Source organism: Petromyzon marinus, chromosome 66 (assembly GCF_048934315.1).
Source record: "Petromyzon marinus isolate PM22_M1 ecotype Great Lakes invasive population chromosome 66, UKy_Petmar_22M1.pri1.0, whole genome shotgun sequence".
Lineage (NCBI taxonomy): Eukaryota > Metazoa > Chordata > Hyperoartia > Petromyzontiformes > Petromyzontidae > Petromyzon > Petromyzon marinus.
In genome coordinates this window covers 4,643,420-4,663,331 of record NC_133732.1, presented here as the reverse complement: position 1 = coordinate 4,663,331, position 19,912 = coordinate 4,643,420, and the positions used below count along the sequence as shown (strand labels likewise).

The following is a 19,912-nucleotide window of genomic DNA, read 5'->3' as shown; positions in this document are numbered from 1 at the left end:
TCAAAGCCTACACAATAGGCTTTGATTTTACCGAAAGAACCAAAGAGTATGGATTCCTGCAGTCACGAAAGCTTCAAATGAAGATTGGTAGATGTTTGTTGTTGGTTGTTACTGTTTGTTGTTGTTGGTTGGTTGGTGTTGTTGTTGTTGTTTTTAACACGTCCCGACCTTGCGCTCGCTCCTCTAGGGGCTTAGAGGCCAACTACTGCCGCAACCCGGACGGGGAGAAGCTGCCCTGGTGCTACACCGCGGACCCGGAGCGTCGCTGGGAGTACTGCAACGTGCCCTCGTGTGCCGGTGGGACCACTGGTGAGATACTCACACACACACAGAGATACTCACACACACAGAGATACTCACACACACAGAGATACTCACACACACACATACAGAGATACTCACACACACAGAGATGCACACACAGAGATACTCACACAGACAGAGAGACACTCACACACACAGAGAGACACTCACACACACAGAGATACTCACACACACAGAGATACACACACACAGAGATACTCACACACACAGAGATACACACACACAGAGATACTCACACACACAGAGAGACACACACACACAGAGATACTCACACACACAGAGATACACACACACAGAGATACTCACACACACAGAGATACACTCACACACACAGAAAGACACTCACACAGAGATACTCACACACACAGAGATACACACACACAGAGATACTCACACACACACACAGATACTCACACACACACACACAGATACTCACACACACAGAGAGACACTCACACACACACAGATACTCACACACACACACAGAGATACTCACACACACAGAGATACACACACACAGAGATACTCACACACACAGAGATACGCACACACATACATACAGAGACACTCACACACACAGAGATACACACACACAGAGATACTCACACACACAGAGATACTCACACACACACATACAGAGATACTCACACACACACATACAGAGATACTCACACACACACACGTAAATACTTACACACACAGAGATACTCACACTCACACACACAGAGATACTCACACTCACACACACAGAGATACTTACACACACACAGAGATACTCACACACACAGAGATACTCACACACAGAGAGAGATACTCACACACACAGAGATACTCACACACACACAGATACTCACACACACAGAGATACTCACACACACACAGAGATACTCACACACACACAGATACTCACACACACAGAGATACTCACACACACAGAGATACTCACACACACACACAGAGATACTCACACACACACAGAGATACTCACACACAGAGATACTCACACACAGAGATACTCACACACACACAGATACTCACACACACAGAGATACACACACACAGAGATACTCACACACACACACACAGAGATACTCACACACAGAGATACTCACACACAGAGATACTCACACACACATGCAGAGATACTCACACACACACAGAGATACTCACACTCACACAGAGATACTCACACACACAGAGATACTCACACACACACAGAGATACTCACACACACACAGAGATACTCACACTCACACACACACAGAGATACTCACACACACAGAGATACACACACAGAGATACACACACAGAGATACACACAGAGATACACACACACATATACACACACACATATACACACACAGATACACACACACACACAGAGATACACACACAGAGATACACACAGAGATGTTAACTACCTCGCCTGGTACGCGGGAGGTCGTGGCTTCTACGTCGAGATGCTAACTACCTCGCCTGATCCGCGGGAGCTCGTGGCTTCTACGTCGAGATGTTAACTACCTCGCCTGATCGGTTGGGAGCCCGTGGCTTCTTCATCGAGTTGTTAACTATCTCGCTTGATACGCAGGAGCTCGTTGGTTCTACATCGAGATGTTAACTACCTCGCCTGATCCGCAGGAGGTCGTGGCTTCTACGTCGAGGTGTTAACTACCTCGCCTGGTACGCGGGAGGTCGTGGGTTCGATGTCGAGATGTTAACAACCTCGCCTGGTCCGCGGGAGGTCGTGGGTTCAATGTCGAGGTGTTAACTACCTCGCCTGGTACGCAGGAGGTCGTGGGTTCAATGTCGAGGTGTTAACTACCTCGCCTGATCCGCAGGAGCTCGTGGCTTCGACGTCGTGATGTTAACTACCTCGCCTGGTACGCAGGAGGTCGTGGGTTCGATGTCGAGGTGTTAACTACCTCGCCTGATCCGCGGGAGGTCGTGGGTTCGATGTTGAGATGTTAACTACCTCGCCTGGTCCGCGGGAGCTCGTGGCTTCGATGTTGAGATGTTAACTACCTCGCCTGGTCCGCGGGAGCTCGTGGCTTCGATGTTGAGATGTTAACTACCTCGCCTGGTCCGCGGGAGCTCGTGGCTTCTCCGTCGAGATGTTAACTACCTCGCCTGATCCGCGGGAGCTCGTGGCTTCTACGTCGAGATGTTAACTACCTCGCCTGATCGGTTGGGAGCCCGTGGCTTCTTCATCGAGTTGTTAACTACCTCGCTTGATACGCAGGAGCTCGTGGGTTCTACATCGAGATGTTAACTACCTCGCCTGATCCGCAGGAGGTCGTGGCTTCTACGTCGAGGTGCTAACTACCTCGCCTGATCCGCGGGGAGCCCGTGGCTTCGACGTCGTGGTGCTAACGGCTTTTTGCGAGCGCAGGCAGCTGCTACCACTGCATCGGCGAGGATTACCGTGGCACGGTGGCCAAGACCGAGACGGGCAAGGACTGCCAACGCTGGGATGAGCAGACCCCGCACAGGCACACCTTCAGCCCGCAGAGGTGCCGATTCGTTCCGGCAGATGTTGGCGATTCCGGACTCGCCGGTCAATTTCTTTTGCCCGTGAGGTTCCATTTGTTCACCGCGTGATGTGATTGTGGAAACGTGCCGGTGGAGCGTTGCCACGGGACGCCATCGAAATGTCGAACCGCCCCGGATGTTCCAGTTTCTAAGGGATGAGGAAATTCGAAGGAACGAATATGCTTCCAATGTGGATTTATTCGGATTTTTGTTTTTAATTGATGATGGAACGATCAAGCATTGAGCAATTGTTAAGTTAAGGAAATTCAGTGGGTGTGTCATTGTGTGTGTGTGTCACTGTGTGTGTCATTGTGTATGTGTGTCACTGTGTGTGTCATTGTGTGTGTCACTGTGTGTGTGTGTCACTGTGTGTGTCACTTTGTGTGTATGTGTGTGTGTGTCACTGTGTGTGTGTCACTGTGTGTGTCACTGTGTGTGTCACTGTGTGTGTGTGTCACTGTGTGTGTCACTGTGTGTGTGTGTCACTGTGTGTGTGTCACTGTGTGTGTGTGTCACTGTGTGTGTGTGTCACTGTGTGTGTGTCACTGTGTGTGTGTGTCACTGTGTGTGTGTCACTGTGTGTGTGTGTGTCACTGTGTGTGTGTGTCACTGTGTGTGTCACTGTGTGTGTGTGTCACTGTGTGTGTCACTGTGTGTGTAACTGTGTGTGTGTGTCACTGTGTGTGTCACTGTATGTGTCACTGTGTGTGTGTGTCACTGTGTGTGTCATTGTGTGTGTGTCACTGTGTGTGTCACTGTGTGTGTATGTGTGTGTGTGTCATTGTGTGTGTGTGTCACTGTGTGTGTCACTGTGTGTGTCACTGTGTTTGTGTGTCACTGTGTGTCACTGTGTTTGTGTGTCACTGTGTGTGTGTCACTGTGTGTGTGTCACTGTGTGTGTCACTGTGTGTGTCACTGTGTGTGTGTCACTGTGTGTGTCACTGTGTGTGTGTGTCACTGTGTGTGTGTGTCACTGTGTGTGTGTGTCACTGTGTGTGTCACTGTGTGTGTGTGTCACTGTGTGTGTCACTGTGTGAGTCACTGTGTGTGTCACTGTGTGTGTGTCACTGTGTGTGTCACTGTGTGTGTGTGTCACTGTGTGTGTCACTGTGTGTGTGTGTCACTGTGTGTGTGTCACTGTGTGTGTGTCACTGTATGTGTCACTGTGTGTGTGTGTCACTGTGTGTGTCACTGTGTGTGTCACTGTGTGTGTGTCACTGAGTGTGTGTGTCACTGTGTGTGTGTGTGTCACTGTGTGTGTGTGTGTCACTGTGTGTGTCACTGTGTGTGTCACTGTGTGTGTGTGTGTCACTGTGTGTGTGTCACTGTGTGTGTGAGCGATAGTGTAGCGGTTAGCGCGCTGCGCTATGAACCTGGCGACCCGGGTTCGATTCCCGCTCACGGCCAACACCAGTGACGATCATCTGAACCGGTCCCGGGCCTCCCCTAGGTCGACTCAGCCTCAAATAAGTACCTGGTGCGGTGTGTAAACATCGCCACTAGGGAGACAAAGGCGGTCGGGCGTGGTGCTGGCCACCCACCCCCTCGTGTATCGTTCCGGCCTTCATAGGTGCTCGCTAACAGCACTTGCCCCTACAGTCTGTTAAGGCTATATGGGGGATCTTTGTCTTTGTCTTTGTGTCACACACACACACAGTGACACACACACACAGTGACACACAGTGAGTACCTGGTGCGGTGTGTAAACATTGCCACTAGGGAGACAAAGGCGGTTGGGCGTGGTGCTGGCCACCCACCCCCTCGTGTACCGTTCCGGCCTTCATAGGTGCTCGCTAACAGCACTTGCCCCTACAGTCTGTTAAGGCTATACGGGGGATCTTTGTCTTTGTGTCACACACACACAGTGACACACAAAACAACCCCCTACCTCCGCGCGGTGCCGGACGGGCAACTCTGTCGTGGACAGTGCTGTGGGGGGAGATCCAATTTTGATTGGCTCCTCCCCTCATGGTATATGTGTCCACCACAGGGGCTAAATGGGGGCTCTGGACGGGTGCGAGGGGCTGGTAACCCCTCCACCTTCAATTAATTACCACGAAACCACGAATTAAACTGAAATATGTAACTAATAAGCTTGTGCCGGAGGCCCCGGGGGGCCAGGCGTCTATGAAGTCTCCTGGCCATACCCCAATTGGCGGAGCCAGGAGATTGAATACCTACCCTCGGGGCTACTCCAGAAACAACGAAAAGCCACTACGGGTGGCCACGTGGAATGTTCGAACGCTCACTGCAGAGGAGAGGCTGCCACTCCTCTGTCGGGAGCTGGACCGGTACCGCCTGGATCTATGCGGCATTCAGGAGGTCCGGTGGACCGGCTCGGGCTCCTGCCACCATGAGGGGTGGACAGTCCTCTACTCGGGGCAGCAGACTGCCAAACAACAGGGTGTGGGTCTTCTTTTGAACAAAAGAATGAAGGGGGCGTGGGAGCGTGGCGGTGAGGTGTGGGAAGCTGTAAGCCCCAGGCTACTTTGGGCTCGCCTTCGCATCAACCGGAGGCGAGGAATGGTGGTCGTGGTTACTTATGCCCCCACCGAAGATGAACATCCGTGGAGGGATGCAGGCAAAGCCGATGAGTCAGATGCCTTCTATGACCTCCTGTCGCAGGTGCTGGCTAAAGTGGCCCCTCGGGATAGAGTCATCATGTTGGGTGACTTCAATGCCCGAGTTGGTCATGATACTGGCACCTGGTCTGGAGTGATTGAAGGGCATGGGCCAGATCAGCTCAATAACAACGGTAGGAGGCTGCTAGATTTTTGTGCAGCCCATGGGCTTGTAATTACCAACACGCTGTTCCGGCATCGGCGCATCCACACAAAATCATGGATGCATGCCGGGTCCAAGCAAGAACATCTGCTGGACTACATAGTGACGGACCAGCGAATGCGAGCCCATGTCCTTGACACCAGGACCTACCGTGGAACTGATCTGCCCTCTGACCATCGACTAGTCATCTGTAAGATGCGCCTGCCATTCTTCCACTCCGGTGGTGGGTGTACACCCAGGACCCCATTCCAACATAAAGTGGCCTGATCTCAGTTATCTGATGAAAGTTGCAAGCGAGAATTTCATCATCGCTTGCGGCTGGGATTGGCATCGTCCCCGACTCCTCCTGATGTCGAGGGTAAATGGGCGAGGTTTAGGACTGTGACTCATGCAGCTGCAATGGCTGCTTTGGGTACGCGGTCCAGACCTCCCCAGAGACCCTGGCTGACAGAGGAGGTGTTCAGGATGGTTGAGAAAAAGCGACAGGCCCACTGTCATCGGCTACAGAATCCCACGTCAGAGAATGAGGAGGCTTACCGCTGCCTTCGCTCGGAGGTTCGGAGAGCCGTGAGGCGCTGCAAGGATGGGTGGTGGTCGCGGGTTGCTGAGGAGATGGAGTCTGCCTTAGTGGCCCGTGATCACAAATCTCTATTTAACTCCATCAAAAAAGTAACCTGCAGCGCCACACCTATTACCATCATTAGGGGAAAAAACGGTGATCCAATCTCCGACCCCCAGGAACAGGTTCGCAGATTTGCTGAGCATTTCTGTGAGGTCCTGGGGGAGGGAAAATCCCTCAGCCAGGAAAACATCGTGGCACAAAGTGAGGATGACCCTGCTGAGGCTGCGGTGCCTCAAATATTGGATGAAGTCACCCCCTGTGAGTGGCTGGCTGAGGTGCCATCTGCTGAGGAAGTATTGAAGGCGATCCGGAGTCTGAGACCAGGAAAGGCAGCGGGCAGAGATGATCTCCCAAGCGAAATGCTGAGGGAGGGTGGCGTTTGTGCACAGACTGCCCTATATGACATCATAACAACAGTCTGGACCACTGGACGGGTTCCGCAGGATTGGAAGGATGCCCTGGTGGTCCCCATTTTTAAGAAGGGGGACCGCACAGACTGTAACAACTACAGGGGCATCTCACTCCTCAGTGTGCCGGGAAAGGTCCTGGCAAGGATTATTCAGCATCGCCTTGCCAGGCACGCTGAGGAGAGGCTTGCAGAGCCCCAATGCGGTTTCAGGAAAGGGCGGTCCTGCACAGATGCCATATTTTCTGTCCGTCTGCTACAGCAGAGGTGTAGGGAATTCCAACAAGACCTACATCTCTGCTTTATTGACCTGGTCAAGGCCTATGATACCATCAGTAGGCCTGGGCTCTGGGTCGTTCTTCGTGCTTTTGGAGTACCTGACCCTCTGCTCACGATCATTAAGGACCTTCATGATGGTGAGCGGGCCCGGGTAAAACTACGTGGCCGGGAGTCAGAGCCATTCCCTGTACACCTTGGGGTGCGACAGGGATGTCCTCTGGCTCCCACATTATTTAACATCTATTTTGACCACGTAGTTCGTGAAGCCTTCAATAGCTGTACCGGGGGAATCTCCATATAGTACAGATATAATGGGAGGCTAATCGATGCCCGGGTGCGGTCAAGGGATGGCTCCCTATTGCTCAACCACGTTATGTATGCTGATGACTTGGTAATAGCTGCTCAGTCAGAGGAGGAGTTGGAGACGCTGCTGCTGAGACTGGAGCGTGCCACTAAGAGGTGGGGCCTTACCATCAGCCCCACCAAAACTAAGCACCTGCCTGGGTCTTTTGTACCATCGGACACTCCACCCCCACAACTCCCAATCGGTGATGGGGCAGTTGTGGAGAGAGTGGAGAGTTTCCCATACCTGGGCAGTGTGCTTATGACTGGCTCCAGTTTAACAGCAGAGGTCTCACTCCGAATCAGTCGAGCGGCAATATCTTTTCATCGGTTGCGTAACGCTGTGTGGAAGCTACCTGGTCTGTCGCTCCGCACTAAGCTTCAGGTCTTCTCGGCCACGGTCATTCCCTCCCTTCTCTACGCTTGCGAAACGTGGACCCCCCTAATGGAACATCTTCGCCGGTTAGAAACATTTAGGCTGGCCTGCCTACGATCCATCCTGGGTTTAACCAGACTGGATTGTGTGAGGAGCTCACAAATCCTTGAAAGATCTGGGCAGGGTCCCATCGGTGAGCTCCTCCGGCAGGCAAGGCTGCGATGGCTGGGTCATGTAGCCCGCATGCCCAGCCACCGCATGCCGAAACAGCTTTTGTTTGGCCGGATTGAGGGGGCTAAGTGGGCGCGGCACGGGCTAGAGAAGAGATGGAGTGATGTGGTACAGGAGGACGTGGAGCTGAGTGGACTTGCCGATGACTGGTACCAGCGGTGTCAAGATCGGCCTCTGTGGAGGAGGCTCGTGAAGGATGCTACTGGGCAGTTGGAGGCAGTCGCCCTCCAACAACAACGGAGGGCGGAGGAGCGACGCTCACAACAGCGAGCGGAGCGCCGGGTGGCTAAAGCACAGCAGGTTGGCACAGTAGGGGGCACAGGTGGTGCATCAGCCAGTCATCTCAGTCAGTCGACCCGTGGCACCTGGGTCTGCCCCGTGACCTCCTGCCAGCGGGCGTTCGACACTTCACGTGGCCTCAGGGTGCACATAGCCTGGCACAAGCGTCGTGGTGACGTCACCGCCACTTAGTGGCGAATGGCGGTTGTTGTTTGTTGTTGTTGTGTGTCACTGTGTGTGTGTCACTGTGTGTGTGTCACTGTGTGTGTGTGTGTGTCACTGTGTGTGTCACTGTGTGTGTGTGTCACTGTGTGTGTGTCACTGTGTGTGTCACTGTGTGTGTGTGTCACTGTGTGTGTCACTGTGTGTGTCACTGTGTGTGTGTGTGTCACTGTGTGTCACTGTGTGTGTGTGTGTCACTGTGTGTGTCACTGTGTGTGTCATTGTGTGAGTGTGTCACTGTGTGTGTCACTGTTTGTGTGTGTCACTGTGTGTGTCACTGTGTGTGTGTCATTGTGTGAGTGTGTCACTGTGTGTCACTGTGTGTGTGTGTCACTGTGTGTGTGTCACTGTGTGTGTCACTGTGTGTGTGTGTGTCACTGTGTGTGTGTCACTGTGTGTGTGTCACTGTGTGTGTGTCACTGTGTGTGTAACTGTGTGTATCACTGTGTGTGTGTCACTGTGTGTGTCACTGTGTGTGTGTCACTGTGTGTGTGTGTCACTGTGTGTGTGTGTCACTGTGTGTGTCACTGTGTGTGTGTGTCACTGTGTGTGTGTCACTGTGTGTGTGTCACTGTGTGTGTCACTGTGTGTGTGTCATTGTGTGAGTGTGTCACTGTGTGTGTCACTGTGTGTGTGTGTGTGTCACTGTGTGTGACACTGTGTGTGTGTGTGACACTGTGTGTGTGTGTCACTGTGTGTGTCACTGTGTGTGTGTGTGTCACTGTGTGTGTCACTGTGTGTGTGTGTGTCACTGTGTGTGTGTCACTGTGTGTGTCACTGTGTGTGTGTGTCACTGTGTGTGTCACTGTGTGTGTCACTGTGTGTGTGTGTCACTGTGTGTGTCACTGTGTGTGTGTGTCACTGTGTGTGTGTCACTGTTTGTGTGTGTCACTGTGTGTGTCACTGTGTGTGTGTGTGTCACTGTGTGTGTGTCACTGTGTGTGTGTGTCACTGTGTGTGTCACTGTGTGTGTGTCACTGTGTGTGTCACTGTGTGTGTCACTGTGTGTGTGTCACTGTGTGTGTCACTGTGTGTGTGTGTCACTGTGTGTGTGTGTCACTGTGTGTGTGTCACTGTGTGTGTCACTGTGTGTGTCACTGTGTGTGTGTGTGTCACTGTGTGTGTGTGTGTCACTGTGTGTGTGTCACTGTGTGTGTCACTGTGTGTGTCACTGTGTGTGTGTCACTGTGTGTGTGTCACTGTGTGTGTGTCACTGTGTGTGTGTCACTGTGTGTTTGTGTGTGTCACTGTGTGTGTGTGTCACTGTGTGTGTGTGTGTCACTGTGTGTGTCACTGTGTGTGTCACTGTGTGTGTGTGTCACTGTGTGTGTGTCACTGTGTGTGTGTGTCACTGTGTGTGTGTGTGTGTCACTGTGTGTGTCACTGTGTGTGTGTCACTGTGTGTCACTGTGTGTGTCACTGTGTGTGTGTCACTGTGTGTCACTGTGTGTGTCACTGTGTGTGTGTGTCACTGTGTGTGTCACTGTGTGTGTCACTGTGTGTGTCACTGTGTGTGTGTGTGTCACTGTGTGTGTCACTGTGTGTGTGTCACTGTGTGTGTGTGTCACTGTGTGTGTCACTGTGTGTGTGTGTGTCACTGTGTGTGTGTGTCACTGTGTGTGTCACTGTGTGCGTGTGTGTGTCACTGTGTGTGTCACTGTGTGTGTGTGTCACTGTGTGTGTGTGTCACTGTGTGTGTGTGTGTGTCACTGTGTGTGTGTGTCACTGTGTGTGTCACTGTGTATGTGTGTCACTGTGTGTGTGTGTCACTGTGTGTGTCACTGTGTATGTGTGTCACTGTGTGTGTGTGTCACTATGTGTGTGTGTCACTGTGTGTGTGTCACTGTGTGTGTGTGTGTGTCACTGTGTGTGTGTGTCACTGTGTGTGTGTGTGTCACTGTGTGTGTGTGTCACTGTGTGTGTCACTGTGTGCGTGTGTCACTGTGTGTGTGTGTCACTGTGTGTGTCACTGTGTGTGTCACTGTGTGTGTGTGTCACTGTGTGTGTGTGTCACTGTGTGTGTGTCACTGTGTGTGTGTCACTGTGTGTGTGTCACTGTGTGTGTGTGTCACTGTGTGTGTCACTGTGTGTGTGTGTCACTGTGTGTGTGTGTCACTGTGTGTGTGTGTGTCACTGTGTGTGTGTCACTGTGTGTGTCACTGTGTGTGTCACTGTGTGTGTGTGTGTCACTGTGTGTGTCACTGTGTGTGTGTCACTGTGTGTGTGTGTCACTGTGTGTGTGTGTGTCACTATGTGTGTGTGTCACTGTGTGTGTGTCACTGTGTGTGTGTGTGTGTCACTGTGTGTGTGTGTCACTGTGTGTGTCACTGTGTGTGTGTGTCACTGTGTGTGTGTGTCACTGTGTGTGTCACTGTGTGTGTGTGTCACTGTGTGTGTGTCACTGTGTGTGTCACTGTGTGTGTCACTGTGTGTGTGTCACTGTGTGTGTCACTGTGTGTGTGTCACTGTGTGTGTGTCACTGTGTGTGTCACTGTGTGTGTGTCACTGTGTGTGTCACTGTGTGTGTGTCACTGTGTGTGTCACTGTGTGTGTGTCACTGTGTGTTTGTGTGTGTCACTGTGTGTGTCACTGTGTGTGTGTCACTGTGTGTGTGTCACTGTGTGTGTGTGACACTGTGTGTGTGTGTGTGTGTCACTGTGTGTGTGTCACTGTGTGTGTCACTGTGTGTGTGTGTGTGTGTCACTGTGTGTGTCACTGTGTGTGTGTGTGTGTCACTGTGTGTGTCACTGTGTGTGTGTGTGTCACTGTGTGTGTGTGTCACTGTGTGTGTCACTGTGTGTGTGTGTGTGTCACTGTGTGTGTCACTGTGTGTGTGTGTGTGTCACTGTGTGTGTGTGTCACTGTGTGTGTGTCACTGTGTGTGTCACTGTGTGTGTGTGTCACTGTGTGTGTGTCACTGTGTGCGTGTGTCACTGTGTGTGTGTCACTGTGTGTGTGTCACTGTGTGTGTGTCACTGTGTGTGTGTGTGTGTCACTGTGTGTGTGTCACTGTGTGTGTGTGTCACTGTGTGTGTCACTGTGTGTGTGTGTCACTGTGTGTGTGTCACTGTGTGTGTGTGTCACTGTGTGTGTGTGTCACTGTGTGTGTGTGTCACTGTGTGTGTGTGTCACTGTGTGTGTCACTGTGTGTGTCACTGTGTGTGTGTGTCACTGTGTGTGTGTGTCACTGTGTGTGTCACTGTGTGTGTGTGTGTGTCACTGTGTGTGTGTGTCACTGTGTGTGTGTGTGTGTCACTGTGTGTGTGTGTGTGTGTCACTGTGTGTGTCACTGTGTGTGTCACTGTGTGTGTGTGTCACTGTGTGTGTGTGTGTGTGTCACTATGTGTGTGTGTGTCACTGTGTGTGTGTGTCACTGTGTGTGTCACTGTGTGTGTGTGTCACTGTGTGCGTGTTGCCCGCTTGACCCCAGCTTCGCAGGGAGCGACCTGGCCAACAACTTCTGCCGCAACCCCAACAAGGAGTCTCGCCCCTGGTGCTTCACCACGGACGCCGCGCAGCGCTGGGAGCACTGCGCTCTCTCCAAGTGCGGTGAGACGTCCCCGCGGCGACGGTGACGTCACGGCCGTCGTAGTGGTGACGGTGACGTCAGGGCCGTAGTGGTGACGGTGACGTCACGGCCGTCGTAGTGGTGACGGTGACGTCACGGTCGTAGTGGTGACGGTGAGGTCACGGTCTCCGCGGTGACGGTGATGTCAGGGCCGTAGTGGTGACGGTGACGTCACGTTCGTAGTGGTGACGGTGACGTCACGGTCGTAGTGGTGACGGTGACGTCATGGTCGTAGTGGTGACGGTGACGTCAGGGCCATAGTGGTGACGGTGACGTCACGGTCGTCGTAGCCGCGGCGACGGTGACATCACAGTCGTAGTGGGCGTCACGGTCATCGTGGCCGCGGCGACGGTGACATCACAGTCGTAGTGGGCGTCACGGTCGCCATCGCCGCGGCGACGGTGACGTCACAGTCGTATTGGATGATTCCCCCCACATGGCCAACACGGGGGGTGACGATTCTCTGAACCGGTCCCTGGGGCCTCCACGAGGTCAACTCAGCCTCAAGTGAGTAGCTGCTGTAGCGGTGTAGCGGTGTAGCGGTGTAGTGAACACCGCCAGCACTGGGGGAGACAAAGGCGGCCGGGGCGCGGTGCTGCCGGCCACCCACCCCCCCTCGTGTGCCACAGTGCCGGCGGCCTTCATAGCTGCAGCAGCAGCAGCTGCTGCTGCTATGCTGCTGCTGCAGCAGCTGCTGCTGCAGCTGCTGCAGCTGCTGCAGCAGCTGCTGCAGCAGCTGCTGCTGCTGCTGCTGCTCGCTACTAGCGGCACTTGCCCCCTACAGTCTGCGGCAGGCTACACGGGGGATCTTTGTCTTTGTGGACGCTGATCTTCATTCGCGCCGTACGTAGCCGACCAGGCTACTCGGCGGCGCGAGGGCAAGGACAGCAAACGACGACGACGATGACGACGATGACGACGAGGACGACGATGACGACGACGATGACGACGATGACGACGACGATGACGACGACGACGATTTCAAAGTGCGGCGTAGCTCCCAGCTGCTTCCTAACGCCGGGCGGACAGAACGTTCCAGACGGGCCCAAAGCGCCGCGCGACGATGCCGTTGACCGCCGTGTTCCATGGCCGGGCCAAACGAAAGCTGCCGCCGCCGCCGCCGGCGATGACGGCGATGACGGCGATGACGGCGACCTGATTGGCGGTTCAGCGGGGTCGGCGTGGCCGGCGGCCGATAGCTCGTCGGTGAGGAGGGAACGGCGGCGGCGGCGGCGGCGGCGCCGGAAGAGTCGCGGGCGGGCGGGCGGGCGGGCGGCTTCCCGGGCGAGCTGCCGTGGGGAGGCCTTCGACCGACTGGCCGCTGTCTCTGCTGCAGGCCAATAAGCCTCAAAGACAATGCCGTAGAACATTCTAATTACATTGTTACTAAAGACAATGCACACATAAGTAACATAAGTAACAGTATAATAATATGTAGGCTTTCGCGACCAATATTATTCATAATAACGGTTTTTGGGTTAGATCGCGTTTATTTATAAATGTGTCGTAACCCTCCACCACCCGACACGGCCAATCAGCAAAGAAAAGTGTCACGTTGACAAAAGACAAATAATTCACTACTTCAGCCCACCGGTGTGTTGAAGAGTTAATCCACATTTACAGTTTGAGTACGACGTTTCGCTGGTAAATACTTCCAGCATCATCGGGCAATTCGCCAGAATGGTAAAGCCCTCGCTTGCTCCCGGTTTTATATAGAGCAGAAGAGTGACGTCATCACTTAACTCATCAGGTGCAGTGATTAGAGGCGGAGGGGGGGGTAATGTAATTATATAATCGATTAGTAATCAGTCATTGGTTATGATTAGTAATGAGTTGTAGATTAGTAATTCTTTAAATCAAAATGTAATGTGTATTATTTAATAATACGCTTCCAGGCCGCACTGAGCCGGTAGCTGTCAGAGCGATTAAAGTTATTCTTGTTCCTCTCAATTTCAATGGATTCTCTAATTAGTCTTTGAAATAAGAGCACTTGCCTCGAGCACATTAAAACCATCCTTTTGGTTTAGGTATGTGGATGACACTTTGGTTGTCTGGCCACATGGTAAAGATACACTTAATGATTTTCTAAATCATCTCAATGCACAAAACCCGGCCATCCAGTTCACCATGGAAATGGAGGTGAATAATACACTCCCATTCCTAGATATTTTGCTTGGACATGGCCTAAACGGTAAAATAACACACAGCGTTTACAGAAAGCAAACGCACACTGATGCCTATCTGAATGCAGAATCACATCATCATCCAGCTCAAAAATCCTCTCTTATTAAGACGCTCGTGCATCGGGCGAAAACAGTGTCAGATGGTGAGAGTCTAGTGAGAGAGATTAAACACGTTAAAGACGCACTACGACAGAATGGCTACAATAATGCTCAAATTAACAGAGCACTGAATGCCAAATCACGATCGCAAAGCAATACTACTAAAAGCGACCAGATTGTTAAAACAATAAAAATTCCATATATCTCAGGAGTAACTGACAAATTAGCCCGCGTTTTGCAAAAGCAAAACATTACAGTAAGATTTGGTACAGTACACAAAATTCAAAAACTAGTATCTTGCACTAAAGACGCATTACCTAAACTATCAACAGAAGGTGTATATCGGATTAATTGTTCATGTGGCAGCTGCTACATTGGGCAGACGGGACGTAACATCAGCGTAAGACTAAAAGAACATCAGAGAAATATTAAATTATCTCAAACACAACTGTCGGCAGTGGCAGAACATGCTTGTCAACAAGGACACTCAATTGATTTTGACAATGTTGCAGTGGTGTGTAAAACTAATTATTACTGGCAAAGACTAATTAGAGAATCCATTGAAATTGAGAGGAACAAGAATAACTTTAATCGCTCTGACAGCTACCGGCTCAGTGCGGCCTGGAAGCGTATTATTAAATAATACACATTACATTTTGATTTAAAGAATTACTAATCTACAACTCATTACTAATCATAACCAATGACTGATTACTAATCGATTATATAATTACATTACCCCCCCCCTCCGCCTCTAATCACTGCACCTGATGAGTTAAGTGATGACGTCACTCTTCTGCTCTATATAAAACCGGGAGCAAGCGAGGGCTTTACCATTCTGGCGAATTGCCCGATGATGCTGGAAGTATTTACCAGCGAAACGTCGTACTCAAACTGTAAATGTGGATTAACTCTTCAACACACCGGTGGGCTGAAGTAGTGAATTATTTGTCTTTTGTCAACGTGACACTTTTCTTTGCTGATTGGCCGTGTCGGGTGGTGGAGGGTTATGACACATTTATAAATAAACGCGATCTAACCCAAAAACCTTTATTATGAATAATATTGGTCGCGAAAGCCTACGTGTTAAACTGACTAACCTCTATGGGGAGGATACTTTTCTTAAAACCAGAAAATTGGAGAAGCTTCGCATTAAGCGGATGAAATTGATATCTTCACTGGCGTTCCTCAAAAGGTGCAGAGATTCAAAGGTAATACCAAACGCAGTTAAAATAACACATCACATAAAGTCTTCTAAAGCTAACCAAATACTACACAAAGCTAGCGAATTATTATTAATAGAGAGAATACAGCACAATAGGAGTGAATTATCTTACATTTCGGAATCGCTAAAGCAGTTACACTTAGATATAAGCAATAGTGTATCTATGCATTATTGGAATATAATCGATAACATAACACAACAATCGGCTGATAATGTGTTTAAACTAACAAAAACTAACCAAATTAATAAATTTTCTAGACTACATAATAAACAAATCCCTACTGAAACCCAAAAATGTAAAAACAAAACTGTACTGAACTTGACCAACACTGTATTAACCGGTGACATGGTCTCTATCCTTTCTAAAGGCCTTAACTTTGCCGTTACCCCACGCACAATTCCAGTGGATGAGATAATTGCTGAGGTAGAATCAGCAGTTAGACTCCTTCCACATAATGAGGCAGAGATGACTAGACATGAGGTTGCTAAAATAATTGAGAATAACAAAGTTCCAAAAGTAAATATTAGCTCTAACGAGGCAAAAGCCTTAAGAGAGCTGCGTGTAAATAAGGATATCCAAATCCTAGCAGCTGATAAAGGCCGCACTACTGTACTGATGTCACGAGCCGATTATGATAATAAAATTAGAAATTTACTAGAGGAAAGTACCTACATTAAAATTAAACGAGATCCAACTAATACTTTAGAACGTAAGACCACTGCAATAATTGCAAATTCATTAATCCCTAAAAATGAGCAATACCTAATTAAGCCAAGGGCCTCAAAACCACCTAGACTCTATGGGCTACCAAAGATTCATAAAATCGGCATCCCATTACGACCCATAGTCAGCACAATTGGCTCTGCCACATATCAATTAGCAAAATATATAACCAAACAAATACAGCCCTACATCGGTAAGACATCTTCATTCATAAAAAAATTCAGAACATCTTGTGAATGTGATTAAAGATATTAAACTTACTCCTGATGATATTCTGGTAAGCTTTGATGTGATTTCTCTATTCACTAAGGTTCCAGTGGACGAATCGCTTAAATTACTTGATACACTAGTAAAGAATACCAGTTTACAAAAAGATATTCCGAAACTTGCTGGCCATTGCTTAAATAACACTTACTTCTTATGGAGAGGGGATTTCTTTAAACAAAAGGAAGGAGCAGCAATGGGTTCTCCTTTATCCCCTGCTATAGCAAATTTGTACATGGAAAACTTTGAAATAAGAGCACTTGCCTCGAGCACATTAAAACCATCCTTTTGGTTTAGGTATGTGGATGACACTTTGGTTGTCTGGCCACATGGTAAAGATACACTTAATGATTTTCTAAATCATCTCAATGCACAAAACCCGGCCATCCAGTTCACCATGGAAATGGAGGTGAATAATACACTCCCATTCCTAGATATTTTGCTTGGACATGGCCTAAACGGTAAAATAACACACAGCGTTTACAGAAAGCAAACGCACACTGATGCCTATCTGAATGCAGAATCACATCATCATCCAGCTCAAAAATCCTCTCTTATTAAGACGCTCGTGCATCGGGCGAAAACAGTGTCAGATGGTGAGAGTCTAGTGAGAGAGATTAAACACGTTAAAGACGCACTACGACAGAATGGCTACAATAATGCTCAAATTAACAGAGCACTGAATGCCAAATCACGATCGCAAAGCAATACTACTAAAAGCGACCAGATTGTTAAAACAATAAAAATTCCATATATCTCAGGAGTAACTGACAAATTAGCCCGCGTTTTGCAAAAGCAAAACATTACAGTAAGATTTGGTACAGTACACAAAATTCAAAAACTAGTATCTTGCACTAAAGACGCATTACCTAAACTATCAACAGAAGGTGTATATCGGATTAATTGTTCATGTGGCAGCTGCTACATTGGGCAGACGGGACGTAACATCAGCGTAAGACTAAAAGAACATCAGAGAAATATTAAATTATCTCAAACACAACTGTCGGCAGTGGCAGAACATGCTTGTCAACAAGGACACTCAATTGATTTTGACAATGTTGCAGTGGTGTGTAAAACTAATTATTACTGGCAAAGACTAATTAGAGAATCCATTGAAATTGAGAGGAACAAGAATAACTTTAATCGCTCTGACAGCTACCGGCTCAGTGCGGCCTGGAAGCGTATTATTAAATAATACACATTACATTTTGATTTAAAGAATTACTAATCTACAACTCATTACTAATCATAACCAATGACTGATTACTAATCGATTATATAATTGCATTACCCCCCCCTCCGCCTCTAATCACTGCACCTGATGAGTTAAGTGATGACGTCACTCTTCTGCTCTATATAAAACCGGGAGCAAGCGAGGGCTTTACCATTCTGGCGAATTGCCCGATGATGCTGGAAGTATTTACCAGCGAAACGTCGTACTCAAACTGTAAATGTGGATTAACTCTTCAACACACCGGTGGGCTGAAGTAGTGAATTATTTGTCTTTTGTCAACGTGACACTTTTCTTTGCTGATTGGCCGTGTCGGGTGGTGGAGGGTTACGACACATTTATAAATAAACGCGATCTAACCCAAAAACCTTTATTATGAGTATAATAATATAATAATAATATTATTATACTGTTCTACTGACGCTGCCGGTGAGGCTAGGGCCTAGAGAAGGCCGCTGTCTCTGCTGCAGGCCAATCAGCTTCAAAGACAATGCCGTAGAACATTCTAATTACATTGTTACTAAAGACAATGCACACATAAGTAACATAAGTAACAGTATAATAATATTATAATAATATTATTATTGTACTGTTCTACTGACGCTGCCGGTGAGGCTGGGCCCTAGAGAAGGCCGCTGTCTCTGCTGCAGGCCAATCAGCCTCAAAGACAAAGCCGTAGAACGTTCTGATTGCGTCCGCGGCGAGCGGAGTCGGCGCGGTCGGCGGCCGCTTTCCCGGGCGAGCGACGGAGCGCTCCTCAATCGACGGGCTCGCCCAAAGCAGCCGCCTCTGCCAGCGAGAGGGCGGCCGACCGCCCGAGTTTGGCCGCTCGCCCGTTGACGAGATCCGTTCGGCGAGGCGGCGCTCCGAGCGCCTCCGCCGGCGCTCCGAGCGCCTCCGTGCTCGACGAGGAGCGACGAGGGCTGGAGGAGCGACGAGGGCTGGAGGAGCGACGAGGGCTGGAGGAGCGACGACTTCCGCCCTGTCTCCCGCCAAACGCAGAGGGCGAGCCGCCGGAGAACGCCGCGCCGGAGCTGACCACGTCGTGCGTGAAGGGCACGGGGGAAGGGTACCGGGGCACCGTGGCGATCACCGTCTCGGGCAAGGCGTGCCAGGCCTGGGCCTCGCAGACTCCGCACTCACACACCCGCACGCCTGACGTCTACAGCTGCCAGTGAGTCGGGGCACTCCCTCGCCTCCCATCCCTCGCTCTCTACTCCCTCCCTCTCTCTACTCCCTCCCTCTCTCTACTCCCTCCCTCCACCCCCCCCCTCTCTCTCTCTTCCCCCCTCCCTCCCCTCCTTCCCACCCTCCTTCCCTCTATCCCCCCCCCCTCCTTCTATCCCCCCCTCCCTCTCTCCCTCTCTCCCCCCCCTCCCTCCCCCCTCCCCCTCCCCCCCTCCCTCTCCTCCCCCTCCCTCTCCCCCCCCTCCCTCTCTCCCGCCCCTCCCTCCCCCCCCTCCCTCCCTCCCCCCCCCTCTCTCTCTCTCTTCCCCCCTCCCCCCCCTCTCCCCCCCTCCCTCTCTCCCCCCCACCTCCCTCCCCCCCTCCCTCTCCCCCCCACCTCCCTCCCCCTCTCCCCCCCACCTCCCTCCCCCCCTCCCTCTCCTCCCCCTCCCTCTCCCCCCCCTCCCTCTCTCCCGCCCCTCCCTCCCCCCCCTCCCTCCCTCCCCCCCCCTCTCTCTCTCTCTTCCCCCCTCCCCCCCCTCCCTCTCTCCCCCCCACCTCCCTCCCCCCCTCCCTCTCCCCCCCACCTCCCTCCCCCCCTCCCTCTCCCCCCCCCCTCCCTCCCCCCCTCCCTCTCCCTCCCCCACCTCCCTCCCCCCCCTCCCCCACCTCCCTCCCCCCCCTCCCTCTCCCTCCCCCACCTCCCCCCTCCCCCCCTCCCTCCCCCCTCCCTCTCCCCCCCCCACCTCCCTTGCCTTCCTCCGTCCCTCCCTCCCCTCTCCCGCACCGCGCTCAGAACCCAGAATCACAATGTGTCGCATTTAGACTCCGCGTTGGGAGCCCATGGATCTCTTCCGTCACCGGTCCACGTTTGCTGAACTTCTTTCGCACCGTACGGAGCTGCCAGCAGGGCTGGCGGGGGTGGGGGGTAGGGGGGTTACAATGTCCAATCGGGGCAGATCAGAACGTCACACAACAACACAACAACACAAACAACAACAACACAAACAACAACAACACAAACAACAACAACAACACAAACAACAACAACACAAAC

General features: G+C 51.0%; 1 protein-coding gene across 2 annotated transcripts in view; it reads left to right on the top strand.

Annotated features, from left to right (window-relative positions):
* PLG (plasminogen) overlaps window positions 1-19,912 on the top strand; it is a 179,103-nt gene that overhangs the window by 125,345 nt on the left and 33,846 nt on the right. For both annotated transcript variants that reach the window (XM_076054559.1, XM_076054560.1), the window contains 4 exons: window positions 188-309; window positions 2,714-2,834; window positions 11,825-11,943; window positions 18,691-18,862. In XM_076054559.1, the coding sequence (XP_075910674.1) occupies window positions 188-309; window positions 2,714-2,834; window positions 11,825-11,943; window positions 18,691-18,862 (534 nt within the window). The remainder of the gene's footprint in view (window positions 1-187; window positions 310-2,713; window positions 2,835-11,824; window positions 11,944-18,690; window positions 18,863-19,912) is intronic.